The sequence below is a fragment of the Hippocampus comes genome, unplaced genomic scaffold (genome assembly GCF_001891065.2).
Source record: "Hippocampus comes isolate QL1 unplaced genomic scaffold, H_comes_QL1_v1.1 scaffold6, whole genome shotgun sequence".
Lineage (NCBI taxonomy): Eukaryota > Metazoa > Chordata > Actinopteri > Syngnathiformes > Syngnathidae > Hippocampus > Hippocampus comes.
The window spans coordinates 2,051,873-2,079,853 of record NW_017805833.1 but is presented as its reverse complement, the minus strand read 5'-3'; the positions used below and the strand labels follow the sequence as shown (position 1 = coordinate 2,079,853).

General features: G+C 42.7%; 4 protein-coding genes across 6 annotated transcripts; 2 read left to right on the top strand and 2 right to left on the bottom strand.

Moving 5' to 3' along the window:
* Positions 1–155: 155 nt before the first annotated feature.
* On the bottom strand, positions 156–13,086 carry nrgnb (neurogranin (protein kinase C substrate, RC3) b). Of its 3 annotated transcripts, XM_019887723.1 has the most exons (7): positions 12,993–13,086; positions 12,629–12,817; positions 12,480–12,550; positions 12,303–12,346; positions 10,467–11,623; positions 10,277–10,352; positions 156–386 (listed from the first exon to the last, which is right to left on the bottom strand). In XM_019887723.1, the coding sequence occupies exons 2-6, from the start codon at positions 12,780–12,782 to the stop codon at positions 10,288–10,290; spliced, it is 1,491 nt and encodes a 496-aa protein (XP_019743282.1). In that variant the 5' UTR covers positions 12,783–12,817; positions 12,993–13,086; the 3' UTR covers positions 156–386; positions 10,277–10,287. The 3 variants fall into 3 exon arrangements, with proteins under 3 accessions (XP_019743282.1, XP_019743281.1, XP_019743283.1); XM_019887722.1 differs by having other exon boundaries at positions 12,629–13,071; XM_019887724.1 differs by lacking the exon at positions 156–386 and adding an exon at positions 7,828–8,435 and having other exon boundaries at positions 12,629–13,072.
* A 457-nt stretch (positions 13,087–13,543) lies between these two features.
* Positions 13,544–15,621, bottom strand: LOC109526330 (uncharacterized). The gene is made up of 10 exons (XM_019887568.1): positions 15,471–15,621; positions 15,103–15,405; positions 14,988–15,029; positions 14,841–14,876; positions 14,635–14,748; positions 14,512–14,548; positions 14,391–14,431; positions 14,264–14,314; positions 14,068–14,180; positions 13,544–13,848 (listed from the first exon to the last, which is right to left on the bottom strand). Exons 1-10 carry the CDS (start codon positions 15,517–15,519, stop codon positions 13,717–13,719), a joined length of 918 nt encoding a protein of 305 aa, XP_019743127.1. The 5' UTR covers positions 15,520–15,621; the 3' UTR covers positions 13,544–13,716.
* A 2,268-nt stretch (positions 15,622–17,889) lies between these two features.
* Positions 17,890–24,800, top strand: LOC109526323 (multiple epidermal growth factor-like domains protein 6). The gene is made up of 13 exons (XM_019887557.1): positions 17,890–18,265; positions 18,338–18,443; positions 18,547–18,780; positions 18,868–18,969; positions 19,958–20,149; positions 20,298–20,408; positions 20,873–21,065; positions 21,743–21,879; positions 22,093–22,317; positions 22,416–22,557; positions 22,637–22,760; positions 24,294–24,485; positions 24,555–24,800. Exons 1-13 carry the CDS (start codon positions 17,990–17,992, stop codon positions 24,732–24,734), a joined length of 2,214 nt encoding a protein of 737 aa, XP_019743116.1. The 5' UTR covers positions 17,890–17,989; the 3' UTR covers positions 24,735–24,800.
* LOC109526339 (signal peptide, CUB and EGF-like domain-containing protein 3) lies at positions 24,737–27,399 on the top strand. Its single transcript, XM_019887580.1, has 5 exons — positions 24,737–24,748; positions 25,370–25,552; positions 25,647–25,841; positions 26,511–26,659; positions 26,724–27,399. Exons 1-5 carry the CDS (start codon positions 24,737–24,739, stop codon positions 26,896–26,898), a joined length of 714 nt encoding a protein of 237 aa, XP_019743139.1. The 3' UTR covers positions 26,899–27,399.
* Positions 27,400–27,981: the final 582 nt, after the last annotated feature.

The following is a 27,981-nucleotide window of genomic DNA, read 5'->3' as shown; positions in this document are numbered from 1 at the left end:
ACCGCTAATTTATGTTGAAGAAGAAGAAGAAGAAAAAGTGAGGTTCCATTTCTTGAGATGTGCCCCCCCCTCATTTTCTACCGCTAATTTATGTTGAAGAAGAAGAAGAAGAAAAAGTGAGGTTCCATTTCTTGAGATGTGCCCCCCCCTCATTTTCTACCGCTAATTTATGTTGAAGAAGAAGAAGAAGAAAAAAGGAGACTCCTGTGGTAAATAGATGCGCCTGAAAACCAACTTAGCCAGCTTATGCCAGCCAACCATACTTGCTTGCTACGTTGCAGAGCGTTTTCCCCACTTCTGACTTTCTTCATCTAGGCCAGGACAGGGCCATCCCTGCTCTGGCACAGCTGTGTCATCGCTCTCTACTGCCCCCGATCCTCCTGCCTCTAAAAACAGAAATAGCCGAGCAGAGTTTCAGCATGTCAGAACACCAACAGTTTGTTGTCAAGGTCAAAGGCTCCAGTGGTTGCTCGGAGAAAAACACAAACAAATGCTGCCTTTTATAATTCAGAAATTGCTTTCGACTACATTGCGACATCAATGGGAATTCAATTAATTGTTCAGCGATAATAAGTGCAGTGTGAAAAGGCCATCAATGCCCGCTTACTATGGAACCTCTGGTGAGTACAGTATTCTTTTTCTCCTTACATAACGCATTTGTTGAGGCTTTTGGAGTATGTTCATGTTCGTTAAACCAAGGTGGAGTGAAGCAATGTGGGCTCCAACGGTGGTACTTACAACCAAAATTGATGTCACAAGTGCAGTAAGGAATGTAGCCCACTGGATATACTGTCAAGTATGCACTCTTATGATAAATAATGATGCCAAGTAAGTAAGGATTGCGGTCCACATTAAGAAAATATGAATATATACACAAGAAGACTAAATGTGATCAGCCTCAAACAGATAACATTACTGTAAATTATGAAAACGTTTTGCCTATGTTACGTTGTACATAATGCAATTTCATGTCGACTTATTTAAATTATGCAACTGACTTTCATAATAGATAACATCCGTGGCACAAGCGAATCCATCATTGCACGAACGCATCTTGAGTAACTATTAACACCAGAACATGCTTGTCCGAGGAACATCATCACATGGAATGTGATATTTATGTACTGGTAACTTTTATTTTCAGCTCCATATTTTGTTGTGTATCTCTTCATGTTAGAGTTACTTTCTTCACAGTGTTTTGACACTGCTAGCAAAGCGACGGGTGGCTGTGTGAACTAAAAAAAAAACAGATCATGTTGTGGAAAGGGGGTCTTCCCCCAGAGGGAGCTGTTTGGCAGGCACAGGATTCAGTTTGACAGGTTCATTAATTCTGCTTGGCCTACTAAAGCATACTATGGTTGACGCACCTGCAGGAATAAATACATCCCTTACATATATACATACCAGTAAGTGGGTTAGACGCAACCACTAGTCGATCTTTTGTTGCCAAGCTTGCTGCTCTCTACTTTGTACTTGATCACAGCGGGCAACACTACACTACAGTGGTGCCTTGAGATCCAAGTCTAATTTGTTTGATGACCATGCTTGTAACCTGAAACACTTCATTAAAATGAATGGAAACACCACTCATCTGTATTGGCCTCTGCTCCGCCCCCAAAAAACATCAACACATTTTGTAATGTCTTTTTAATAAGGAAAATAATGTTCCAAAAATATTGTGTTTTATAAAAACAATTAATAAAATAAATCAATCAAACATAAAGAATGAAGTTTGTTGACAGTAATTCATTGCAACTGTGCGGCTCCTTCTGTTATATGTGCCTTGGCCACGTGGGGGCAGTGTAGTACAGCCCTACAGCGATGAATGGAGATGGTCACAGCTAAGCTTGGTGAGATGCAGTAATATTTATTTATTTTTATTTTTGGGGACGAATGATCTACATAAAATATGCCTATGAGCATTATTGTACTGTCTGTCTACATGTGTTGCTTCACCCCCCTGTGTTTAAACATCCATGACTTATAGGGTAATAACACGACGACTTCAATGCTAATTGTTAGCTCGGGTGAGGTCACTACTACCATACAGTGTTTGTACCTTAATTTTTTTTGCTTTCAAGTCAAAGGAAAAAAAAATACAAATAAAAACCAGCCCGACAACGGGTCACCTCAAGAAACTCAGAAGTTGGGGTCACTTGTACCTCAAGGCAGCACAATACCAGCGTAAAGAAAACCAAAAAAAGATCCAACTGCCTCTAATTAGATATTATGAGCAATTGCGAGTGAAATATTTTGGGGCTTAGAATTGTGTGTTGAGCCCAATGACATGCTCTCACAAACCGTTTCTGGACCACTCCTACGTTGCCTATCAGTGCTTGCCAATACAACCACAAAAACAAGCGGAACCTCTTTGCATTTTGGACAGTGTCTTCTGAAGAGCAGCGCCTTCTCTGACTGTCTGCTCGATTAACATTTATTAGAATTGTGTGTTGAGCCCAATGACATGCTCTCAAAAACCGTTTATGGACCACACTCCTACGTTGCCTATCGGTGCTTGCCAATACAACCACAAAACCAAGCGGAACCTCTTTGCATTTTGGACAATGTCTTCTGAAGAGCAGCGCCTTCTCTGACTGCCTGCTCGATTAACATTTCAATTCTCTAAATTACAACTTGAACATCTCTCTGGTGATTGAACAATGTGTCGAGAAGCAGGTTCATTTATCAGCGCTTTGAGAGTTGAGGATTCAATCGGCTGCTGCCGGAGCGCCTATGGGGTAATTAAATGAGTCACTCGGTTATGCATGGCCTTAATCACACATAACATATCTCAGAGGGTGGGCTCTAATTGCTTTCATCAATTATGTATGGCTTCTAAATTGTGTATTGCTCCATGATATAACACGTGGAAAAAAAGGTTACAGTAACAACGGCAGTTATCGGATGCCTTTAAAAAAAAAAAGAATTACTTCCCAAAACATGTCAGACATTGTCAGTCGAATTGTTCTGTGGAGAGACAATTTGGTTGTAGCCTAATAATAACGCACTGTTGCATCATTAACGTCCCCGAAAAATATAGCGTCTTTCGGAGGTATACACAACTGTCGCCAGCTCACCTCCTCTCCTTCTGCTTTGTCCTCTGGCTTCATCTTCTTACGGGTCATGTGGCCACGGAAGCCGGCCTGGATTTTGGCGGCTGCCCTGTTGGCTTCGGGGTCATCCAGCGGGATGTCCATGATGTCCTCCTCCTCCTGGGGTCGACTATGTTCCTCCTGCTGAGAGGACCGTGTCATGATGGAACATTAAACGCCTGATTTTTCTGATGATCGCGGGGAGATGTGCGCTGTGTGGTAATGCCCGAGAGGTTAGTTAACCCAGCTCAAATTTTCTCCTCATCATATTATGAATGACCGAGTTGGCCTTTTTGCAGTGTAACGCGTCACCATTTTCTCAGTGTTGAATAGGCTTTGTCGCTATCGTCATCAGAAACAACACATCATGAGCTGTGTTCAAAAATGTGCCTTTACAGATCATACTCTTGATTGCTGCTACCAGAAAGTATTGTGGTTATAGTTTGTTGTCCGGTGTAGAATTGCACTGCATCGTTCGAAGAGTGTTTCTTATATTTTGCCTTTCCCACAACTAAAGTCACAAAGTCCTTTTTTCTTTTTCCTTTCAGATCTCATTCGGACTGAATTTGTCAGTAGATCATTCCCTTGCCCATCGCTCATCAAGTCGCACATTCAAGCAAGAACGTTTGCTATGCCAGACTGCATCTCGGTGCCAGATTGAGAAGCTTTCGTTTGTCAGCATCAACAAATGTGGTGAATGCCTCAGAGAGCGCTAAAGCTTTTCCTTCACCGACTTCAAGTTGTTCAAGTACAAGAAGATGATGATGCTCAACACCCTAAAGTTGGGAGGAGAAAAACTTTATCAATCCGCAAAGGATCCGCCGGATCAAAATTTTGATGACGCTGAGTTCCAGTGCAGCCGTCCAGATATACTTTGCCTGGCTTTGGGCCAATCCCTGCTCTGTACGACTTGGGTGGTGGTGGAAGTACCAGGCCTTCTTGTGTGTGGTTAACAAAGAACAGAAACAGTTTTGAGACACTTGCCTCGAATATGGTAAATTGTACAACACGTTGCAAAAAAAAAAAAAAAAAGCACAAAACTGCACTTGAGGCCAGTAAAACTCAGTTGGGTAGCCATGCACAAGGGACTGATCTGCAAAAATTGCAACGCCTAAACTGTCAAATGCGGATGGACTCACATCTGTTTGTCTGATACCTGAAATCAAGTGACTGTAGTTCATGTGAACCATTTTAAAACAGCTCCGTATGAAGTAAGGCGTCTCCATTAGTGAGTGAACGTGTCCTATACACAATATCACTTCATTTCTAATACGATGTCAGCATGCAACAACACACAAGCACTTTTTGCCCTTGCCGAGGCAAAATTTTTGATCTACTTCATGGTGCAAAATCTTCCTGAGGGGTTGCCAATCAGTGCATCATTGACAAGCTGATGAACAGTACTTCTGTCACTGAGAAAATGCATTTGAAAGGACAAAAGGAAGCAATTCTGAGAGAAGCGGCTAAGAAATACAAACAAAAGTTATGGTTCTGGACCCTGGCATGGAAAAAGGATGAGCCTGAAAAATGACAACAGCATCCATTTCCTTCAGTCAGCATCCAGTGTCCCCAAGGAGACGTGGTGGATGGGAGAGAAATTCTGAAAAGTGTCAGCAGCATGTCGCTGGGGCTGTTGACAACTTATGTAAACAATCATTCAAATTCTGTGGCGCAAACACCCAGAGAGCATTGCTAGAGGAAATCAGATTGCGATTTCACACAAAGCAGGCCACAAAGTGAGCCCCCCCCCCCCTCGCCACATCACGTCTGCGGTGTAACGCCCGCCAATGTACGAGGGCGACCACCCACCTGTGCAGCCAGCATTCATTAACCTCTGTGTCTGACTGCTCACTCAGCTGCCAGCTCTGAGAGAAGGAAACCACTGAGTGGGATGGTGCTGCTTATCCACACCATGTGACACAATGTGTTCAACTTCTGTGAAGCAAATCTCATGTCATCGACGTCTGATGAAAACGGCATCATTGGGCGAGCTGTTTCATGCTGTCTGACTACTCCTCTCACGAGTCCAACATACAGTCAAGCGAGGAAATAGCACACGACGACGTCAGCACAGAGCTCAGCAGCACACTAATATGTGCAAAAAAAAAAAAAAACTCAGAAAGTTAAAATGAAAATGTTACTCACATTGTGGCAGTCCATGTCTTAAACTTTCAGAGATGAGCTTGGTCTTCAGGTGGGCCTAATGTGTCACTCTCGCTCTCTATAAGTCACTCTCTGCTTATATACAGATGCCTCACTGGCTCTTACTAATAATCATTGCATGCTCAGGAACATTCGCTCACGAAGAGAGGAAGAGAGAGAGAGAAGGAGAGAGAGAGAGAGAGAGAGAGAGAAAAAGAAAAGGCTGACGTGAGTGAGGACAGGCATGCGGCGAAGAAGTCCGCCAATGAGTGAAGGGTGGACGTGTAAGTGGATGCTAAAGGCACGCCCCTAGCAGGTACCAGCACCTGTATAAAGTGTGGATATGTGCGTTATTGCAAAACAACTTCGGTTTTGGTTTCTAAGAACCCCCGAAATTACTTCTACAAAGAGACACGCCTACAAAGCTCAGTTCAAGCTACACACACACACACACACACACACACACAAACACACACACACACACATTGAGGGAGGGAGGTAGGGAGTGTGTGTGGGGCGGTCGTGGTGGTAGAAACCTCCTACAAACATGTCAGCATGTGTTCTGTCTTTTCAGCCTCATTAGGGTTGCTGTCCGACTGCGTTCGCATTCCTGATATCGACTGTTAAAATGTACATGCAACAATGTAAAGTTGCATAGCTGTCCCGGCGTCAGGCGCGCATACGAGCAAAACAAATGAGAAGAACCAATCAGCGTGCAGAAACACGCATCAAATAATCTTCTCAAACTTCCAATTCCAGCTAGTAACAGTGCAAAAATAAAACCAGCGGAGTTGCGCCGGGCAGTGTTCTAAATGTATTCAAGGCAGCGTGAGCTAACAGCCTTCTCCATCACTCTGATCCCAGCTGGTGAGGCCGCCCACACGCCACTGCCAGCCTCAGAGACAAAATGCAGGGGCAGAAAAACAGCCATTAATCTGTGTTCCATCTCTCGCACTCATTCTTCCACTGCTGCTTTGTGAAACGATTCCCACGTTAAATGAGCCTCACGCTTGAGGTCTCTCTGATGACTCCAATTCACTTTGCCTTCATCAATCAGCAAGCAGCCAAGACGAGAAGTTCTCTCTATTGTGAGGCGTTGTAAACAACCAGTCAAAGGCATACGAAAATGTAGTTTTAAGAGTACAGCGGGTTGCGCAAGTTCGTGGCATGTAAAGTTGTCAAACGGCACCAAAAAAAAAAGTGCTGGCTATTAAAGTCTAATTACTATTACACTGTATGCCGAGCAAGAAACAACATCACCGTGTCCCCTAATAATTTCATGACAAGAAAGCAGGACGAGCAGTGAGGCGTTGCCATGGCAACATTCTCAGCAACTCTTCGCACTCCACCACTGTACTCGATTGAAGGCGCACTCGCTAGTCCAGGCCAATCAGACGGGCTGGCCGAGTGCGACGGCGGCGAAAATGCTACGACGCCGACTTGGGATGATGATGATGGACGTCTCAATCAAGTTTCAATCTGTGGGCGCAGCAGCGGCGCCTCTCAACTCAGCGCCATTAGGAACTCAAGAGAATTTCGGTTATATGACCATGAGGAAGGCACTCGAAGGGCATGTTTAAATCGTGAGCCGCTGAAAAAGGATCCTCGAACCCTGCTACATATTCACGTTGTGCTCGAATGAACCAGCGTGATGTAAACACTTCATCATCTCATCAGCTCCGATACAAGTGTCCCATATTTCACGTTTACTAAACTAAAAATATTCACTTCCCCGAGCAGAAATGCATGTTTGTTTCCGTTGATTAACTGCAACCACAATGTTAAATCAAAACGGAGCATCTGATGTAAAGCATTGGTGAGCAAAGTATGGCCCAAGGGCTACTTACGGCACACACCGTACTTTATTCCAAACAACAGCGCAATTACGTTGTCAAGAGTCATGTAATATTTATTGTGTGAATTTTGAACCTTGCCCCCTAAAATTGGTTCATTAAATCCTTTCGGAATTTCTCTGTTATATTCATTTATCTAAACCAGGGTGTAGATAAATGTCAAAAACAGTGCCCATTACGTCGATCACGATCGACCGGTAGATCGCGGACTGTTCCCAAGTCGATCGCGAGGGGAATAGAGGAGAAAAAAAACCAAACAACTATTTGTGTGTCTTTGTGCATGTTCGTAATATATTTTTTGGTGTTAATGTACACTCACCCAATCATCCTATCAGTCTCATTTTCACAAAAAGTATTTAAAAAAATAAAATGAAATAAAGCAGGTAAATCTTTCACCTATGGGGGCGCGTGACCTGCGTCACCGGAAGTTATTAGCGCTCAGCAGTCTGCAAATGCAGCTTGTGATCGGAGCTGTTGCGCTATATCTTTTGTCGTTATCATTATTCTCATTCAGAGTTTGTTTCGTGTACAATTCACTGAGGGCACGGGCAAAGAATAGGAATACAGAAGCACTACTGTTTAGACTTCCGAGCCGCCACTATCTTCTAAAACAGGAGGTGTCATGCTTCTGCATACCCTGACAGAAGGAATTGAAGACACGAGCCTTACTTTTGACTTACGTCCGGGTGACGTTAGCCCTGTTAGCTTTGCTACCTCACAGCAAGTCAGTGCTCACTTGTGCTTTTACGCGATTGACTTTTTTCTTTTTTTTTTTTTAAACTGCACTTTTTCACCTTGCAGTACTTATGAGTGAACTTTATGAATTCCCATGGAAGAATTTGTGGACTCTAAGAAGAAGTTTTAATAAACGAATGCTTGAACATGATAAGTCATATTGTTATTGGAACTCTTAACTTAAAAGTAGGTTTCTTGTCAAAGAAAGTGAGTCCGTTGAATTTACAGAATACATGCACATCATGGAGCATGGTCAGGATGGTAGCACCTCTGCCTCAATTTAAGCCAGGAAAAACCCTGCAGAAAATTGCGTCCGTGGACCTAATGTGTGTGGTCGATAAGGGAAAAGCCTGTTAAAACCTGAGAAGCAAGCCAATGCATTCTAAATAGGCTGACTCAGTCACACAGCATATGACAAGAGGAGAAAAACTGGAAGCAATGTGGGTTACTAACCTCTTGAGCGTAACCACTCAGTGCACATCTCTTTCTCGATCAGAGTAAAAACATGCGTGCTGTGTCCAATCAGGCCATGGTCCTCTCAGCGGGAGGAACGGGGGGCTGGCCACAGGAGGAAGAGGACAACATCAACACCTGGGCCTTTACAGGGCAAGATCTAGGCGGGTTTCCATGATCACGTGGCCCGTAAGAAGATGGAAGCGCAAAGACAAAGCAGAAGGAGGTGGTGGACAACATAGCTCAGCATCATGTCTCAAGTGTGCAAGGTTATGGTTAAGATCATTTAATATTTAAGATCTTCAAAAACAGAGTCGAATTCAAGACTTTGTCCGTGTAGTGGGTATAAAACACCCCTGTTCAAATGCCTTTTTTTTTTCTTTGTGATAAACTATTAACTGAATGTGACTGTCTGCAGAATTAAGCCGTCACATCCAAAGTCGTGTTAATTGGATGTCAGCACACATGAAAAGTGCCTCGGATATATCCAAAGTAAAGTTCAGACCAGAAGGCATTCATTTGCTAACTCAGTTTGGGTGTTGATGATGACTGTCGGCATGGCTGAAAAAACATTCATTATTCTGTGTGAATTACAACTTTCTCCATCCACTCATATGTCATGAAGTAGGGAAAAAAATGATTTAAAGGGTATCATGCACAAATTGTGTTTTGCCAGTAACTTTGCTTATCTTGCTTACGTACTGCATACATTCACGGCCCAAGTCTAAAGCTAACTTCATCAATTTGTGCTTTTTTTGCACATTTTGTTTCTGCCAAATATGAGAATCGACCTCAAAAATCTATACAGGGGGGTTGGTGGGGGCTTACTTTTTATATCCACTGCGTGAATACCTGAAAATGACACATCACAAAAAAAACAAAACACAATTTAAAAGATATACCGGTAAATAACTAATGACCCCAACTCGAACCGGGCCTCAGAGTTGTTTTGTGTGATTAATCCAATGCATAACAGTGTGATTCTTTTAATTACCACAAAGGCTCTCCAGCAAAAGCTGATTGAATCCTCGCTCTCAAAGCGCTGATAAACGAGACACTGTTAAGCACATATTGTTAAATTAATACAACATCCCCGGTAACAAGTAATTACAATTTGAACAATCCTTCTCTCTAGGCAAGGCAAGGAAGCTTCATTTATATAGCACATTTCATACACAAGGCAACTCAATGTGCTTCTGGTATATTAAGGGTGCTGAGCGCATACGACAGACCACTCTCAAATTTAATAATCGCAAGCTTATAAAATATATGACTTTCAATTTCATGTTGATTTTATTCTTGCTTGCATACATCCAATAACATTAAAAGGAAGGCTTCATTCATTTAACACGTGTGGTTGAATAAGCAGTAACTAATTTGTTAAGCGTTGAATAGCACACAAGAGCTGAAAAGTACACCACGATATTTATATATTTCACTTTTATGGGAAGATTTTCAACACGTGTACATCCATGTTGGGCCCAACAAGACGTAACGTGTGAAATTTACTGCTGGACAATCGAAAGACATTGATCAACGAGGACAACACAAAGGAAAACCAATGTCATAATACATACCAAAAATTTGCCAGGGGTCAACCAGAAACAGCAAACAAGGTGCACACTGGCAAGTTAGGATAGGCAGGCAGTAAACATTTGCGAGACAAGGAGTCCTTTACAGTTAGAAATGAGACGGATCACGCAGTGACATTAAAAACCAACGCTGTGCCGAGTATTTTCAAAATGGCCACTGTGCTGTGCTATATAGCACTTTTCTACCTCGGGGACTTAAAGCGCTTGACACTGTTACTTCATTCACCTCCTGATGACACAGCATCAGGAGCAACTGCTCCTCAGCAATGGCCGTCTGATTGTGAATCAGTGCCAATCAAAACTGAGCATCGCTTTGTTTGTAACAACAGAATTTGTCATTGCAACCAGATTGTTCAACTGTTTTGACGATGTCCATTCGTCACTCTTGAGAACATCCATAAAACATTACCTCATCTCGTTCTAATCATTGGGTTCTGGTGCAACCTCTGGCTCGGCCCCCTCTGGAAGGTTATTCGCTGCTTCACCTAGAATAAAGAGTGGAACTCATTGTTTGTTGCATGTGCAATGACTCGCTATTCTGACAATTGCTTTCATTTAATGTACCATATTGTCCATTGTGTACAAATGCTCAAAAGTACCTTCCATTTGCTCATCGTTTGTGACATTTTGCTCTCCCTCCATTTCAGGCTCATTGTTGCCTTGCTCTTCCTGAGTGTCCACCTCTGGACCTTCATCTTCTGGCTGGTTTTCCACGTCGTTACTTTGCTCGGCCTGTGGAGTTTCCACAGAGTCCGCCTCAACCAAGGAATTTTCTGTCGGTTCAGCGACGGTGTGCAAATTTCCTTCTGCATCAGCTTCCTCATGAGGAGCCTCAGTTTCTGCTTCTTCCTCCTCAGTTGGCTTTTCAGCTTGAGCTTCACCTTCTTCTTTCTCATCGAGGGTTTCGCTTTGAGGCTGTGCTTCTTCTGTTTCTGTTGTCTCTGCTTTGGGCTTCTCCTCCTCAGCAACCTCAGAATTACCATCATCTTCAGTACCATCAACTGTGACTTCCTCCGTAGTTGTCTCTGTTTCGCCAAGATTGGCAGCTTCCATCTCAGTTTCCACCACATCGCCCCCTATAGCGTCTTCCTCGGCATCTGGGTCAGCGTCCACCCCGGCGTTCCCTTCGGCATTCTCTTCAGCATCCCCTTCAGTCATCTCCTGAGCTTCCTCCTGAGCCTTCTCTTGAGCTTCCTCCTGAGTCTTCTCTTGACCCTCCTCCTGAGCCTCTTCCTGAGCCTCCTCCTGAACCTCTTCTTGAGCCTCCTCATGAGCCTCTTCCTGAGCCTCCTCCTCAGCCTCTTTCTGAGCCTCCTCCTGAGACTCTTCTTGAGCCTCCTCCTGAGTCTTCTCTTGAGCATCCTCCTGAGCCTCTTCCTGAGCCTCCTCCTGAGCCTCTTCTTGAGCCTCCTCCTGAGCCTCTTCCTGAGCCTCTTCCTGAACCTCCTCCTGAGCCTCTTCCTGAGCCTCTTCCTGAACCTCCTCCTGAGCTACTTCCTGAGCTAATTCTATAGCCTCCTCTTGCGCCACTTCCCCAGACTCATCCTTAGCCATTTCCTCAGACGCTCCAGCTTCAGTGCTCTCTTCTCCCTGTGAGACTTCACTTGGTGTCTCAGACTGAGGTAAATCCTGGGCTTTCTCGTTTTGAGCCTCAGTTGGGTCAACTTGATCAGACGTTGCTGCTAAGACTTGAAGTTGTGTGGACTCTGATGACTGAGCAGGCACTTCTTCAGTTTGTGGCTCAGGTGTTTTTTGTCTGGGGGGGAAAAAAACAGCAAACAAATGTTGGTTTACAATTCTTTGACAGAATGGCCACTTATGGCCAGTTAATGCACAAGCTTTTTTTCTACTGGCAGGAAGGCTACAAAATGGAAATTTCCATTGAGATTAAATTTAACATTAAATCAAAATTGTCATTCTGAGGGGGAAACCCCCCGCAATAAGAGTACTTTTCAAACTTGTTCAGCAGCTCTATGGGATTCAGATCAGCTGCAATACTGGTGAGGATGAAAATGCATGAATGAAAAGCTTTATGTTTTTTTTTTGTTTGTTTTTAAAGCTAATGGTTGATTATGTATTATGATTATCTTAACGATAAACCACAATTCTCAGGTCAATGAAACAATTAGAAAATGGATGGATGGATTAATAATATGCATGGATGAACGACTTTGGGACGATATGATCGCAAAACTTCATTTCAAACATCAAGTTATTTATTTGTCTTTTATTTACCAACTTTGATTCTTTATGTTATTCAGTCTCTCTCTCTCTCTCTCTCTCTCTCAATTGGCACTTTGTTTCATACATATTGTCCCCACCATTCCTTCCTGCGCTGTCAATTAAATGAGATTAGATAACATCCATTCAGTCGTTAAACGTGTCAAAAGGCAGCAAACGCAGAAATGCATTATTGGGACAAAATGTCAACTCACTCAGAAATGGGAACTTCTGTTTCAGGTACCGCTTGAGGAACATCCTGTCGAAGAACAATACAACGTCAAAGTTATTCTAGAAAAATTGCAGCAGGACACGGACACACAAAAAAAGCCTGATGAGCAAGATGGAAGGTGACATCAATCACAACTGGCGTTGTTTTAGCACCAACTGGCCTGAAATGTACGGTCGCTGTCAAATCTGTCCTCCAGGCTGGCAGCCCACTCAATTGGGTCCACGCCACTACCTGCAAGCCAGAACAGGTAACCACTTACAAATCGTTTAATTGTACTGCTGTGACACTGCAAGTCCAAATCTTTTTTACCTTCTCGTTGGCCGAGAAGGCGCTTGAAGTAGAGGGCGGCATATTTGGGAATGTCTCCAGGTTGGTCACGTAGAATTTCTCGAACCAGACCTTCAAGGACGGCGCCAAATCCCCGTGGGATCCTCAGGTGGGTGTTGCAGAAAGGCACCGACATTTCGACCACTCGTTTAGGTAAGAAATCCTGCAGTTCTTTTTTTTCAGGGAGGTTAACTTGCGTAAACTTTGTCCATAAAGCTAACTGGCTAGCACTCTAAAGTCATAACATATAATTGGAATGTTTGTCTCTTTATCTACTTGAGGTATACCTGTTTAAAATGTACTTATGGAAATTAAGTTTGACGACTTAGAATCACTTGTAACCTACCTCTAGTGTCTGAACGTTTATTAAAAGCGTGTCAAGACGCTATTGTTGATGGTTGTTGCTATGCAACATTCGCAACGACGGACACCGATAAGGCCCAATACTCATCCAGGCTTCATTAAAACAACAACAACAACAACAACAACAACAAAACAACATTTGCTTAAATTGGGATAATTGCAATACAGGCCATAACAAATTTCAATTGCATTTGCTTCTTGTAATGTTCTCTCCTCGAAAATAAATAATAATTGATTTCGAATTCAATAAACTTACGAAACGCAAAAAGATCCGAGAATACTGAACAACTCAAAATTTCTTTTGGCCTAGCTGAGGCTACTTTATTTTTTTGTCGTTTTATACGAATTACATGAAATGAAATACATGGCATCGATGAACAGCATGTTGACACGTGTGATTCAAACCAATACAAATGCAAAGATAGATGAGATACGTGGAATATCTACTTATGAAACAAGGCATTTGTAATCTGTCTATCTACTGTATCTATCTATGTATCTATCTATCGATCTGTCTATCTATCTATCTGTCTCTCTGTCTGTCTCCCCATCCATTTATCATTCCTTCCTCCCTTCCTCCCTCCATCCGTCTATCCATCCATCCGTCACTCCGTCAATCCAAAATAGCAGCAGTGACAGAATAAACAGGATTCATGTTTTCTCGTCTCTCTCTTCTTGCAGACGATGGCTGCCCATGTCTTCTCAAGTCAGGCGTACGTGATGACTGCGTACTCTGAGTTTGTACTCAGCTTGCGGCTGACCTCTCTGGGGTGCGGGACGTGAAGCCTGTCAACTGAGTGTGAGGACTGTATGTGACCCCTCGATTCGCATCCTCGCCACTAAAGCAGAGCAAGAGAGTGACTTTTACAATAAAATAGAACAAAAAAAGAAATCGGCCTATAATTCAGTTTAGTAGTAGTAATTGAATGGATTCCTCATTCCCACAGACAATGTCCTGTGTGTTTATTTCCAAGGCAGCGCTGATATTCTTGAAAGCAAGGTGTTCATTAAATCTAAGTATGTATGGTAGATATATTAGACAGAGAAAGTTGGCTTACCTGTTGTGAGTCGTTTGTTGCCAAGTAGCTGACCTGAGTGAGCTCTGGTGTACTGACACCTCTGACTGAAATCATGATTTCAGCATATGGAACTTCACTTTGACACTCATCGTCTGCATATAAAGAGTATATCATTTCATAAAAAGATTATCCTCGAAGTATTTTAGTGATGTTGTTGTTGGAGGGAAGATTGTACCTTGTGAGGTAACCCTTAAAGTCAGTTGTTCATTTTGGGATGCCGATGAATCTGTGCAGATTAAAGCAGTGGTAAATACCAAACTTGGGTACATTTTTACAATTTTTTTTATATAGTACACGGTTACCATTCATTGACGAGACAACAACTCGGGAATGGAGCAATGAACTGAAATTAGAGTAAAAAAGAAATAAAAATCACAAAGTCCTGATTATGGAGACCAAATACAGCCTAATATAAAAACTAACCCTGATCTGGATATATCACAATCGTCATCATCATCCCCTGAAACATGTGTCAAAATATGAATGTAAAATTCTATTCAAATTTCAGATTCATTTGGCAAATTTTATTTTGCTCATCATACTTACCATTTCTGCTGCATGGATTGTATTTCACACATGAATACATAACCAACACGGTCAGTGCCAAGGCCACGGCGAGGGAAAAGGTTGCCAAAACATGAATTTCTTTAAATTGCCATCCTTCCGGGGGAAAGAAAAAAGACTGTTGTACTTCAATGTTCACAAATATTTGATATTGTATATTTACAATAAGTGCGACAGTGATATCTCACCTCCGCTTGAATCCCTTGGCTGAACATTCGCAGGCACTGTGAATGAAAATCACAGTTTGTGGTGACAAAAGGAATGCGACATGTAAATAAGTGTATTGAATGAATTACACAGTATGTAAATTACCCATTCACCATTTTACCACTTACTATTAGTTGGCGCAACTGTGCAGGTTTGAGCACTTGTCTGGGCTGGGAAAAAAAAAATCAATTTCAAATGAAATCTAGATTTTACGTCAAATATAAATTTTGTAGTGTTTGCTACCTTTTACAAATAGAGATACAACATGGCGTGTTTTCGTTCTGAGCTGCGGGTCATCTGTTGCTCGTGTGTAACAAGTGTAATTGTACTTGAGATCTTGCACGGAAACAGTGTCCAGATGTAGAGTTACGCTGCAGGATTCGAGGCTTCGGACCCCCAGGCAGTCAGAGTTATCAGACGCTTTGCTCCAACAGCCCCGAACAAATGCATCAGAGCAGTCGTAATGGCATTTTAATGTGAGAGATTGCCCCAGTGTGACAGACTTGAACTCCAAGAGCCCCTTGGTGTCCATGCAGCATTCGGTGTCTGTAAAAAGAAGGAATGATTGTTATCGGACATAATTCGACTCTGAAAAATACAATCAGTGTTACCTTTAGCTATCCATAAATGAAACAGTGCTAAATAAAATGGAATCTTCATTGTTTGTCACATTCGATTCTGATGAGTGCTGTCTTTCAAATGCATTCAGTATGTTGCGCTCGTTTGCAACCGTGTAAAAATAAACTGGCAAGCCCTCAACCATCTCTACCACAGGAAGTGGTGTATGTAAGACTGAATGACAATAATTTTCCATTTCTTGCAGCTGTTTCATTGGAACGGAAAGTTCAGTTGAGAATGTTTGGTTGACAAGCTCGTCGTAAAAGATGATATGCCAACAATAAACCCACTCATTGATATTTAAAGGCACTAGAAGACTTTGTGAAGTAAAAAAAAAAAAAAAAAATAGCCCAAGACGAGTGATGCAATAGATGGAGATGCGTTTTACAGCACGTCTGCAGAGGCGCGGCTGATGCTCATTCAAACAACAGGATGTGTCTGATGTTAATCTTTAAATCATAAATGTGCATGGTTGAAATGGGAACATCGGTCATCAGTCTTTCTAAACGGATTGGTTTTTAATTTTTTTTATTTTATTTTGCATTTCCCATGTTTAGTTCACCTCATTGTCACCACCAAATGAATAGTCCGGACCGCATGAATAATTACAAACGCAGATAAGTCCTCTTTAGCACATACTCATGCATTATGAACACGGAGAATCCGGTTACACACCACCGCCGAACACCATTATCAACTTTGGCGGTCGCTTGGGAATCGCATTCCTGCGTTCGCGTTTCACTTTCAGCGACTGAGTGCTTCTCACTTTCATACATTAAACAGTCAAGCAGGCTCAGACCAAACAGTTCTGACTGAACATAGCCTATTTCAGTAACTGTATGGCCTAGATTGGAAATTTGGTGACAATGCATCTGTTGTGGTTTTCAGCTGTATTGATTTTTGTGCTGTGCACCCAACCTGGACTGACGTCTGGTAAGAGCAATAACTCTTAAAAGTATACGTGATATATTTTTAAGCTCTTTGAGCAAGTCACAAGTTAACTCATATGTATTTCATGTCTAATAATTTGAAGCCAGTGCAGATCTCTCCTCCACCGTACTTGTTGAGTGTCCAGAGGGAACATACTTCTCCCACCAACATTGTTTGGAGTGCCCCTCGGGTCATTTGTAAGCCACCAACCAAATAAAAAGAAACTATGCAGATAAAATGTTTTTTTTTTTTTTTTACATGGTAAAAGATTAATGACGTATGCATGTTCCACAGCTGTCCTGGAAATGTATCTGCGGCTCAGAGATGTGGTTTGGGAACATTCAATCCATATACAGGGAGGAGCAGGATTACTGACTGCAAGGTAAACCGACCTTTACCAAGATTAGGATTTCTCTGTGTCATATTTGACATCAAGAACGGGGCTCGACTGGTTAGCATGCCCGCCTCATAGTACAGAGGTCATGTGCTGGCCTTCCTGTGTGGATTTTGCATATTCTCCACACGCTTGCGTGGGATTTTTCCAGGTACTCCGGTTGACTTCCACATTCCAAAAGCATGCATGTTAGGTTAATTGAACACTCTAAATTGTCCCTAGGTGTGACTGTGAGTGTGAATGGTTGTTTTTCTATGTGTGCCCTTTGATTGGTTGGCAACCAGTTCAGGGTGCACCCCGCCTACTGCCCAAAGAAAACTCCACTCACCCTAACTTTGTGATCGTGGATGGATGGATGATTTGAGCCCCCATTAATTGTAGCGATTGAAACAAAAACCCACAGAAGACACATAATGAAGGAATATGCAGCGTACCTCAAGGAGCGATTTTAGGTTCCTCGTCGTTTAATTTATATATGCTTCCTCTTAGTGGTGTCATCAGGAGGCACAGAGTGAATTTTCTCAGCTATGCTGATGATATGCAGTTGTACGTCTCTGTCTCCTGATGATGCCAGTCCGTTGGATGCTCTTTTTAACTGTATCCTGGACATCAAATCCTGGATGGCAGTGAACTTTCTCCAGTTCAACCAGGACAGAACTGAAGTTTTAATCATCTGTCCTGAGATGTAGAGAGAGAGAGACTTTCAACTAAATTACAAACACCATCTTTACACCCTTTGCCTCAGGTAAAACTTCAAGGTGTCATTCCAGACTCTGAGCTCATTTTTATTTCATATACGTATTAAAAATATAACAAAAACAAATTTTTAATCACTTGAAGGACATAGCAAGAGTTCACCCTTTTCTCCTTCTGGCCAGCACAGAGACGTGCGAATTGATTACTGCAATGCTTTGATTTCTGGTCTTCCTAAAAAGAGCATTTCATTATCTGCAATTATTACATAATTCTGCGACACGGGTCCTGACTAAGACTGGAAGACAGGCGCATATGACATCAATTAAAAAATCTGCAATGGCTCCTTGTGTGTTTCAGGATTGATTTTCAAGTATTATTACTGATTTTCGAACGTCATAATGGTCTCGGGCAGGGGTCAGCAACCTTTTTCACTCAAAGAGCCATTTCGACCCGGTTTTCACGGTAAAAAAAATAAAACAGGTAGCCACAAACATGTACTGTAGAATACCAGTGGTGCTTATTTCTTCTATTATGAATGAGAGATTGTATTATGCCATGACTTCCCGTGGCGTGTTGCAGCCTTGTTTTCCAGGTCTGATTACGTCTGAAGACCGCGTGGAGTGCAGGCTCTGCCCAGCAGGTTTCTCCTGCTTTCCAGCCAATGGAAGCATCTCATTATGTTCACCTGGGGAACATTCTCCTGAAGGGATTCTCCAGTGTCTAACATGTCCTATAGATTCCGTTTGCACTTTTGGATTTGCGCAAAAGGTCAGAGAGATGACTATTGTGTGTTGTTACAGTATACGCATTATTCACGTAACGTAGTTTCATGTCTAACAGTGTGGGCCCGGAAAAGAGCCAAACTTCCATCACACGGAGTGTAATGACTGCCCCCCAGGCTTCTACTCTGGTGTGTGCGCTATCAACTGCCTTCAATGTCCTGCAGGTTTGGAAAAAAAAACAAAACAAAACACATTGTACAATGCATATGAGTGCACGTGAGCTACAATAGGCCACACACAAGTAAAATGCACCTCTGACTTTGCCAGGAAGTTACTGTCCAGACAGTGGGATGTCTCAGCCGCTCACATGTCCGCCTGGATCAACTTCCACACTCGGCCAGACCTCATGCCATGGATGTAATGATACCTCCTCAATGTGCCGGGGAGTCATGCCACCCCTGCGGAGGCTGTCAGACCAAAAGTCAAGTCAACCCATTGCATGTGTACCAGGCACGTACAAACACCCACAGGAGGCTTCACTCTGTATTGTTTGTCCAGTAGGTAAGTGTTCATCACTTTCATAACACAAGATTCTCATGTTCATGTCTGTAATGCAAGAAAGTATGAGTATTTTTTTTTTCAACACAGGTCATTACTGTGAAGAAGGCATCGCTATACCTTGTCCTGCAGGGAGCTATGGACCCAAAGAAGGTCTTCAGAGGCTGACAGACTGCACAATATGTCCTGCAGGTAGCAGACTAATTTGACTATTGATGAGTAATTGTGAAGGTAATTACCTCAGTCAAGTGCAATTATATGTCAGTATAATGCCAACTTAAATTATGGATTGCCACAAAACGTTTTGGAGCTTTGTTTAGCATTGTTAAAAGATGAAGTCTACGTTTGGGGTGCAAATTCAAAATACAGGAATACTTATACAATACCGTGCCGGTTTTCAGTCTTGACAGTGACCTCAGTAAGTGCTCTTTGTGTCGTGGTCAAAATCCTCTCTGTGTTCTCTGGAGAATTACAGCTGGAAATGACACGAAAAGCTAAATAGGTAAATTGGAAATATTCCATCAACATGACTGTCCTAGCACCTACCCAATCTTAAAACAACTTCATTGCAATAACAATGTATTTTGATGCTCATAAACTTAATTAGGAAATAGGTACCACAGTTGACAAGTGGTTATAGCATGTTTCCCCTCAAGGTCAAATGATTCTGGATTTGAATCTTAGCTCAGGCCTTCCCGTGTGAATATGGCATGTTCTCTCCATGCTTGCATGGGTTTTCTCCGTGTACCTTGATTGCCTCATAAACCCGAAACATGCACTTTAGGTAAATTGAAGACACAAAATAGTCCATGTGGGTGAATGTGTTTGTGCAAGACTGGTTGTCTGCATGCCAAAGTTAGCTAGAAAAGACATTATGTCAATCACGACCCTAACAAGCATCAACATTCTAGAAAATCATTGGATGGGTCATGTTATTTAATTAAAAAGTTAATTCCCCCCCCCCCCCCACACCCCAAATATTGTATATGATTGACAGGGCATTATTTTGGTGTGCAAAACCCACAAAATATTTTGTGGATGCAGTCAAATCCTATAATAATATGAAAGAAATCAGCTCATCCATTCATTATTTTATCCAGTCACATTGTTACTTGCAGTGCCAGTACATCTTCTGTCCTCTTAAAAGCGTTCTTTCTTATCCGCAAATACTTGTCTGAAGGGTTTTACTGTCTGGAAGGGACTTCAGCTCGACCCTCTCCTCAGTTCTTGTGCCCACTGGGTTTCTACTGTGAGGAGGGCACCGCCACCCCTCACGGGTCACCTTGCCCTGCTGGGACAGCAGGAGAACAAGTGGGTCAGACAAGTAGGACAGCTTGCAAAAGATGTAGCGAAGGACGATTCTGTCCGACAGGTAAGGTCAGCGAAATGAGTGACCACAGTCGCAGGAGAAATTCACAAAATAAAACAGCCGTGTAATTAAAATCTACCCTTGTGGAGGAGGAAAAGTAATTTTCTGGCTTTTAACGCTCCAGTGGGATGATGCGCGTTTGCATTGACAGGTTCCTCAGCTCCTGGCTTGCCTTGCGCTCGAGGAAGATTCTGTCCTGCTGGCACACTGGAGGAAGTCACGTGTCCCAGAGGCACCTTCACTCCTCATCAAGGAGCGATAAGTTAGTTTATATGCCATCGTCTAACACGGATAGATCATTAAATACCGGTACCTTTTAACATACACAGACATGAATTCCTTAAACAGGAACCTCGTGTTATCCCTTTAAGAAAGCGTTGCAGTTTCTTGAGATGTCAGCCCAGTTATTATATAAAAATGAATATGGGTAGTCCATATATATTCATGATGAATCATGAGGTAAATCTGAAATGTTACAGATGGACACAAAGAGGGCAGAAAAAGATTTACCTCGTACAGAAAAAAAATGACATACCAGGAATGATATGGAAAAAATAAGAGTAAAGAATTCATTATAGTGAAAGAAGTTAGAAACTGAGTAAAACTTCATGGACCATTCTCATCTGCCTTTTTCCTGCCAATATAAGCATGAATAATTCCGACAACACCAACGGTACAACCACTGCTCGTGTGTATATCCACTGAAAATGTGCTCTCCTCTTTCAGGTTTGAAGGACTGTCTCAAATGCCCGGCCGGTTTCTATTGCCCCGAGGGTACAAGTGACCCTGTGCCGTGTCTGCCGGGCTCCTTTAACCCCTTGGAGGGTCAGGACGAGTTGGCCGACTGCAGAGAGTGCCATGGGGGCAAGGCCTGCACTCAGGTGGCTCTGACGGCACCAGATGTGGACTGCATGCACGGGTGACGAGCCTCCGCATATATACAAATGAAAATCTCATCCTAGAACATATCAGAAGGCATCTGTACTCGTTCAACGGACACCTCTTGTGTGTCATATATAAAGACGACTGAAATGAAACAAACGTTTTATCTCTTGTTATTTTTCCTCCAAATTGCAGCCATGGCAATTTAAAAATTGCAATCTACTACACTGCGATGTCGGTTTGAATTGTTCAGCCAATCTCCGTGGCAAACAACAACCCTAATAATGAACACCATTGTATCCCGCCAGTGGGATACGTTTCCACTATAACATCTCCTATGAAAGCAAAATAATTTAAAAACAATGTATTCCTCACCAAAAATGTAGTAGTTTCATACTTGTCCCTGGTGTGTATCCAAATCATTTATTCAGCTTTAGTAGATTTCGCAAAACATTTATTGCCAGGTACTAAGGCAGTTACAAAGGAAACTGTTTCCATTTTATTGGAATATGCGGGATGCCTTACCTATAGCAAATGGACATAAGCCATAAACGACATATTGGAAAGTGTCCAGTAGGGCACACTAAAACTGATGGAGATTTTCATACAACCCTGGTACTGAATCTCATGAAATGTCCATTCTCTTCAGATATGTATTGCAACCATTTGTTTATAGTCTCTATGATTTCTGTTTGTTTGTTTTAATTGCAATAGGTTCGTGTGTCCTCCTGGTTCGTCTAAACCCAATGCCCCAACCAATGCGTGTCCTCCAGGGACGCTGAGCAACCGCACGGACCTCACAGATCGTTCGCAATGTCAGCAGTGTCCGGCCCGATACGCTTGTCTTCGAGGTTCATTGCTCTTGTTTAATGAAGGGAAAAAATGATTGACAAGCTTGTTAATATGGTTACATTTGGCTTCCTTTGAGGATTCACAATGACCAATAACCACTGTTTTATACTTGAAGGACATTTCGGATATATGAGTGGCCTTTATTCATTGAAAAAAAATACATTTGTGTTTGTTCATTCTCAATATTCTCTATCCCTCACATTGGTTCTTAGGAACAGGTGGTATCCACAGGCCACCTCTCTCCTGTTCTGTCGGCCATTATTGTCCACCCGGTACCAAATTCCCCACCCAGTACAAATGTCCCGTGGGCACTTGGAGTGGTCAGAGTGGATTAGAAGCTGAGATTGAATGCCAGCCGTGCCCACAGGGCTGGTACTGTTTGGTGGGATCAGGAGCGCCATCGGGCCGATGCAGCTCAGGGCACTACTGTCCAGAAGGTACACAGAAGTGCAAGACGTCATTATATTGGCTCGAAGCTGTCAATGTAAAATAGGAAATCATGAGGCATATACCTCTGTTGATGCTGCATCCTCAGGGACCGCATATGGTTCCCAGTTTCCTTGCCCGGCAGGTACATACAGCATCCACATGGGCAACAGGCAAAAAAAAGATTGCCTGCCTTGCCCCGAAGGCTCATTCTGTCTCGAAGGCACCTCCAAACCTGCACCCTGCCCCATGTAAGCACAGACTCAATATCAAATATCCAAGAGATTGGCAAGAGTTGTGTATTTACACTCCCATCCCGCCTTTCTCCAGCTCAACATTTCGCCGTGTGATAGGAGGTCAGACACTGGAGGACTGCTCTACTTGCCCCGCCGGTTATTTCTGCTCCCACTCAGCCACTGTTAACCCCAAAGTGTGTGGAGCCGGCAGCTACTCTGTAAGGGCCATCGCCCACCATCTATTGTGACTGGACTACTGATCAGTCAGAATCAGATAATGTTTGTAGTCTCATCCTGATGGTGCTATTTTTTATTTATTTATTTTTATATTTTCAGCCCCCACAGTGATACGACTCATATTAGTCACCTCCTATCTGTTGAGGAGAGAAACACATTTTATGATACAGTCAAAGCTCGACAATCCACTCTGTGTCGCTGGCTGACTCGTCCAAGTTCTAAATTTAAAACTTTTTTTCCCCATAAGTTATTTGTTCCAGAGTTCATACTGTTGCCCACATTAAATCTTTATTAACTGTGCAGGCAGGTTTTTTTTTTTAAATAAGACATTATAATATTTTCTATACTTTGCTGGTAAGAGCCACATTGTTACATGAATCACTCAAGTGAATTCTCTACAATATCAATCAAGTGCTGCTCCAGCGTGATCTGCCTTTTTCATCATGTGGAAATAAATTGAACATGTATCTGATGCGACCGTGGTCTGGACGCTCAGTTCATGCTCATTCAACCTTTAAATCATAAAAATGTGACAAATGTTACATCACCGGGAGTCAGTTGAAGCCCAAAATTGCCAAATTCTCAAAATTGCCACAAATAAGTCTGTGAGACACGGGGGGCCAGATACGACATTGTGTTTTGTGCATGTATCCGTGTCGCTTCACAGACACATTCTGTTCACGTTAACAGTCGCAATTGTTTTTGTAATGTGAACGGCGACATAAAAAGATCGGATCGATGACCCAGTGGGATATATTCCAGTCACTGGAGGCTTTACTGAAAGCGCAGATTTCATGGCTCGAACATGTAGGAATGTGTAGGCGTAAGAAAGATGCTGGATTAAGAAGCATCCATTTTTTTTGTGCAGTATTTGAGAGCGGAGACAAGGGCATGATTGTTCATCATTTTTTTGAGGCTGTATAAATATACGCTGTATAAATCATTCAAATTTGTCAGCTTTGTTGCCAACACTCGGACAGCACATATTCACATTCTGAGAAAAAATTTGTTTTCACTTACGGGATGTTTTAATTGTAATGCAGATGTAACGCATGAGGTCAAGAGCCAAAGCCTTCCCCGCGTTCAGTGGCTTTTCCTGTTCGCTGTTTATTGTCACACTTTCCTCCCCCAATGCCATCAACGCTTCTGTGGTGTCACCATATAAAAATGGAAGAAAAAAAAAGTAATCTTTTAGATGCTCACAAAACTGAAATCACTTCAGGTTTACTGTCATCACAAATGATAGTTTGAACTGGCTTAGTTTGACCTTTGAAGTGTATTTTGACAGAACATTGAAGTTGAACTCCACATTGTCATTGCTGTTTCCACCGTAGTTGTTTGCTCCCAGTGTTAGATAAGATCTGATATCTGCAACCTTCTATTTTGCTCTCCTCCTTTTGCTTTTTAAGTTGCATCTTGTGCTGTTCCTCCCCCATACCGGCGCATATCTTTAACTTCAACAACTAGATGAATCTTCCTCCATAACCTTTTTGTGTGTGCGTGCGTGTGTGTAGGACGAAGGCGCTGCAGAGTGTTCTCCGTGCTTGCCGGGCCACTTCTGCAACAACGAGACCACGAGTGAGGAAGCCATGTTAAGTGTCATGGTGTGCCCCCCGGGTTTTCTCTGCTCTCGGGGCTTAGCTCGAGACCCTCGCCGCTCGGCCACCCTCTGTCCTCGTGGCTTCTACTGCCCGGGAGGAGGCATTGTGAGTTTGATAAGTGGACATTCCGTCTTGTTATTGCTGCTTGAGACGCCTTGGCACATTTTCTTGCAGGATCCCAACCCCATTCCCTGCCCCAACGGTACTTACAGTGAACATCCTGGTTTGAGTGAGGTCAGCGAGTGCGTGTCGTGTCCTGGGGGGAAGTACTGTTATTCTCAACACCCTGAGGAGCACCCCATCACCGCACCTGTAAGACTGCAGCGATCATGCGTGTTTCACTACTTCGAGTAGGGATGGGCAACCTGGTTTGCGCACTCTGAAGTGGCCCCTTGATTCATTTTGAAGAAGAAAAAAAAATACTGGCACTTGGTGTTGGTTTGTTGTTTAGCAGTTTTGTGCTGTACTTGAATGGTAATTTCTGTGAAAAAAAAAATCTGTGTTTATTTTGCTCTTTGCTTCAAACACTTTTGTTGTTGGGTTAACACTAGTGGATCTTTTATACACGCATTGAGAAGTTATTACAAAAAATGAAATTATTATGAAGAGCACTTTTTTTTTTTTTTTACACAGATTTTTGACATATATCTTGTTTGGAAGTGCGTAGTTTGCTTGTAGCACTGATAAAAAAATTGGGGACCCCTCGACCCTTTAAGTTCCCCATCCTTGACTTAGACACAGTATGAACAAAAGTATTGGGACACCTTGCCTTCACTCCAACCGATCATTTCTAGTTAATTCCAAAAGTGTTTGATGAGGTTAAAGTAAGGACTCACCGAATTTATAGACCTTACCTTGTGCACGGAGGGGTTCCAATATCACATTCCCATGATTTTTGTTCATATAGCGTGTTTTGTGGTTATTTTTAGCTTGTTTCACAATATAATTGCCTTCTTATATATCGGCGCAAACCTGTTTCGATTTTGCAGACTGGCCTTTGCCCTGATGGGCATTATTGCCCTACCGGGACTGGGTACCTGTATTCCAACCCCTGCCAAGCTGGACAATACAGGAGCACAGCGTCTGGTCACAGTGGAGAGGTTTGTGTTTCATGCCCGTCCAGATACTTCTGTGACGGAGCAGGAGTGCACACACCCTCTCTCTGCCCTCAGGTGGGAATACAGACTATTTTATCGACTAACACAAGATTTCCAACAGTGCATGTCGCGTCCCTTTATTAGTGCCGATCTATCATTGCCTTTATAGGGTTTTTACTGTCCCGAAGGATCATCCACCGCTCAAACGTGTCCCGAGGGAAGCTATGGCTCACGCTCAGCTCTCAGTGATGAGTCTGAGTGTTCCCTTTGCGGCGCCGGTTGGCACTGCGATGGTGTAGGCCTGACAAAGCCCTCTGGCATCTGCAAAGGTGGATTCTACTGCAAAGGGGGAGCCAAGTCTGCAGTATGTTGCAACTGTGTTATGAGGTTTATAATGAGGAATAAGGATCTCGCGTTAAATCCCAATGTACAGTGCGACTGAAACTTAAGGCCTTATTTTGTGATTATTTTCAGCACTGACTGCCGTAATAATGCTCATATATTACTTTTGGCTTGCCTTGAAACAGTGTGGAGAGGGAAATATTGAGTCACACTTCTAAAATCTAAAATTATTCAGTCAGTCAGGGGTTTTCCAAGTCCCCTGAAATTACTTAAAGTACCTGTGAAGTGAAAACAAAGTTTAAAGTTGACACGGCATACATTTTCAGTTTGTCATCCTATGTCTTCATACGTTTAGGACAATTACATGCTTCCAAAAATCTGGGAAGAGTCAGACGGAGGTCACTTTTGTCTCCAAGCATGACTGTGCCCCAGTTCACAAATCAAGTTGGTATGGAAGAGCTTGAGAACCACAACCTCAACCTCTCAATCGAATGCCTTTGGGACAGCAGGTCCATCATCAATGACCTCGCAAATCTTTTTTTGGATGAATAGAGAATAATTTCCACATGCAAACTCTTAACAATAGAATATTTTATAGCTGACCTCTATTTGCTTCCGCTTCCTGTTGGTTTGATTCACACATATTCTTCGTGTTGTCCATTTGGGCATCTTTTATTGCGTCCATATCTAGACTCCATTGGACGGAAAGACGGGTGGTTTGTGCCCTCCAGGAAGTTACTGTCCACCAGCTTCCTCTTCGCCTATTCCATGTCCCCCTGGCACCTTCAGCAACAGCTTTGGTCTGGGCAGACCTGAAGATTGTGTCAGCTGTCCACCAGGGTAAGATCACCTGACATTAAAAACACACACAGGCTTTAACACGTTGTGTTTCTCTCCCTGTAAGGTTGTATTGTCTTGGTTCCAACAACACCTCCCCGTCAGGCTCTTGCTCTCCTGGATATTACTGCACTGGCGGTGCAGCTTCTCCTATTCAGCATGAAGCAGAGCAGGGTCACTACGCACTAGAAGGAGCAGTCAGGCCGGAGCCTTGTCCTCTTGGAACTTTCCAGCCAGTATGAATAAAAACTGACGTTGTGCTGATGCAGACTTAATAGATTTACCTTGTTCAGGGTTGTTTTCTGTTTTCCCCCAAAGCGCCGAGGTGCACAATCGTGCGTGCAGTGTCAAGGAGGTCAACTGTGCAACCAGACAGGCTTATCCCTGCCACCACAGTGCCCAAAGGGATCTTACTGTCCTCCAGAATCTTCTTTTCCTCACCCCTGTCCTACAGTCAGTTGAGTACATAATGTGTACAGTGAATATATAAAGTCGACACACCCCATTCAAATGCCAGGTTTTGCGATCTAAAAACAGTAACCCAAGATAAAGGTGACCTAGTTCAACCTTAGTTTCATTGGACCGGAACAAAATCTCCCAACCATGTGGGAAAATGTATGTATAGTAATTATATTTGAACTACTTTGTATAAGTGTTAAAAAAAATTAAGGTTGACATTTTGTGCCCTAATTCCCAAAAGTATGATTGCCGCAAACACCGTTCATCACCAAAGGAACACCATAGCTACAGGTGTTGTGGATGGTAGCATCGTGCTTTGGGACTTTTGCACTCATACAAAGTGGAGGGAATTATGAGCAGTTCTAAATATCTGTTCGTGTTAGCAAAAAACCTTCAGGCTTCTGATCGGAAAAGAAATGGCTCCAAGAAAGAGATTGAAAAGTGGTGAATTAGATGCACTTTAAGTAATGGCAGGTGTTTGCTGACTCTCATTGAATGTGATTGGTTGATTTGGAACACAGCCGCATCCAAGTTAAAAGTGAGCATGCACACTTATGCAACCACATTATTTCACTCATTTAGTTTTACTTTCCCTTTCCAAAAGATGGAAAAAAATGTGATCGATTTGGAAAGGTCACAAAAACAAACAAACAAACCAAAAAGCAAAAAAAATGGCATCCGAACATAGAGTTTTTATATTCACTCTATGTGTACTACTGGGACAACTCATAATCATTTTATGTACATAATATGAAATGTGATATTTCAGGGTTGGTATTCCGATGAGCCTGGTGGTGAAAATGTGCAGCATTGTCGGCCATGTGAGGCAGGATGGTTTTGCAGTAAAGCCGGCCTCTCTTCCCCCG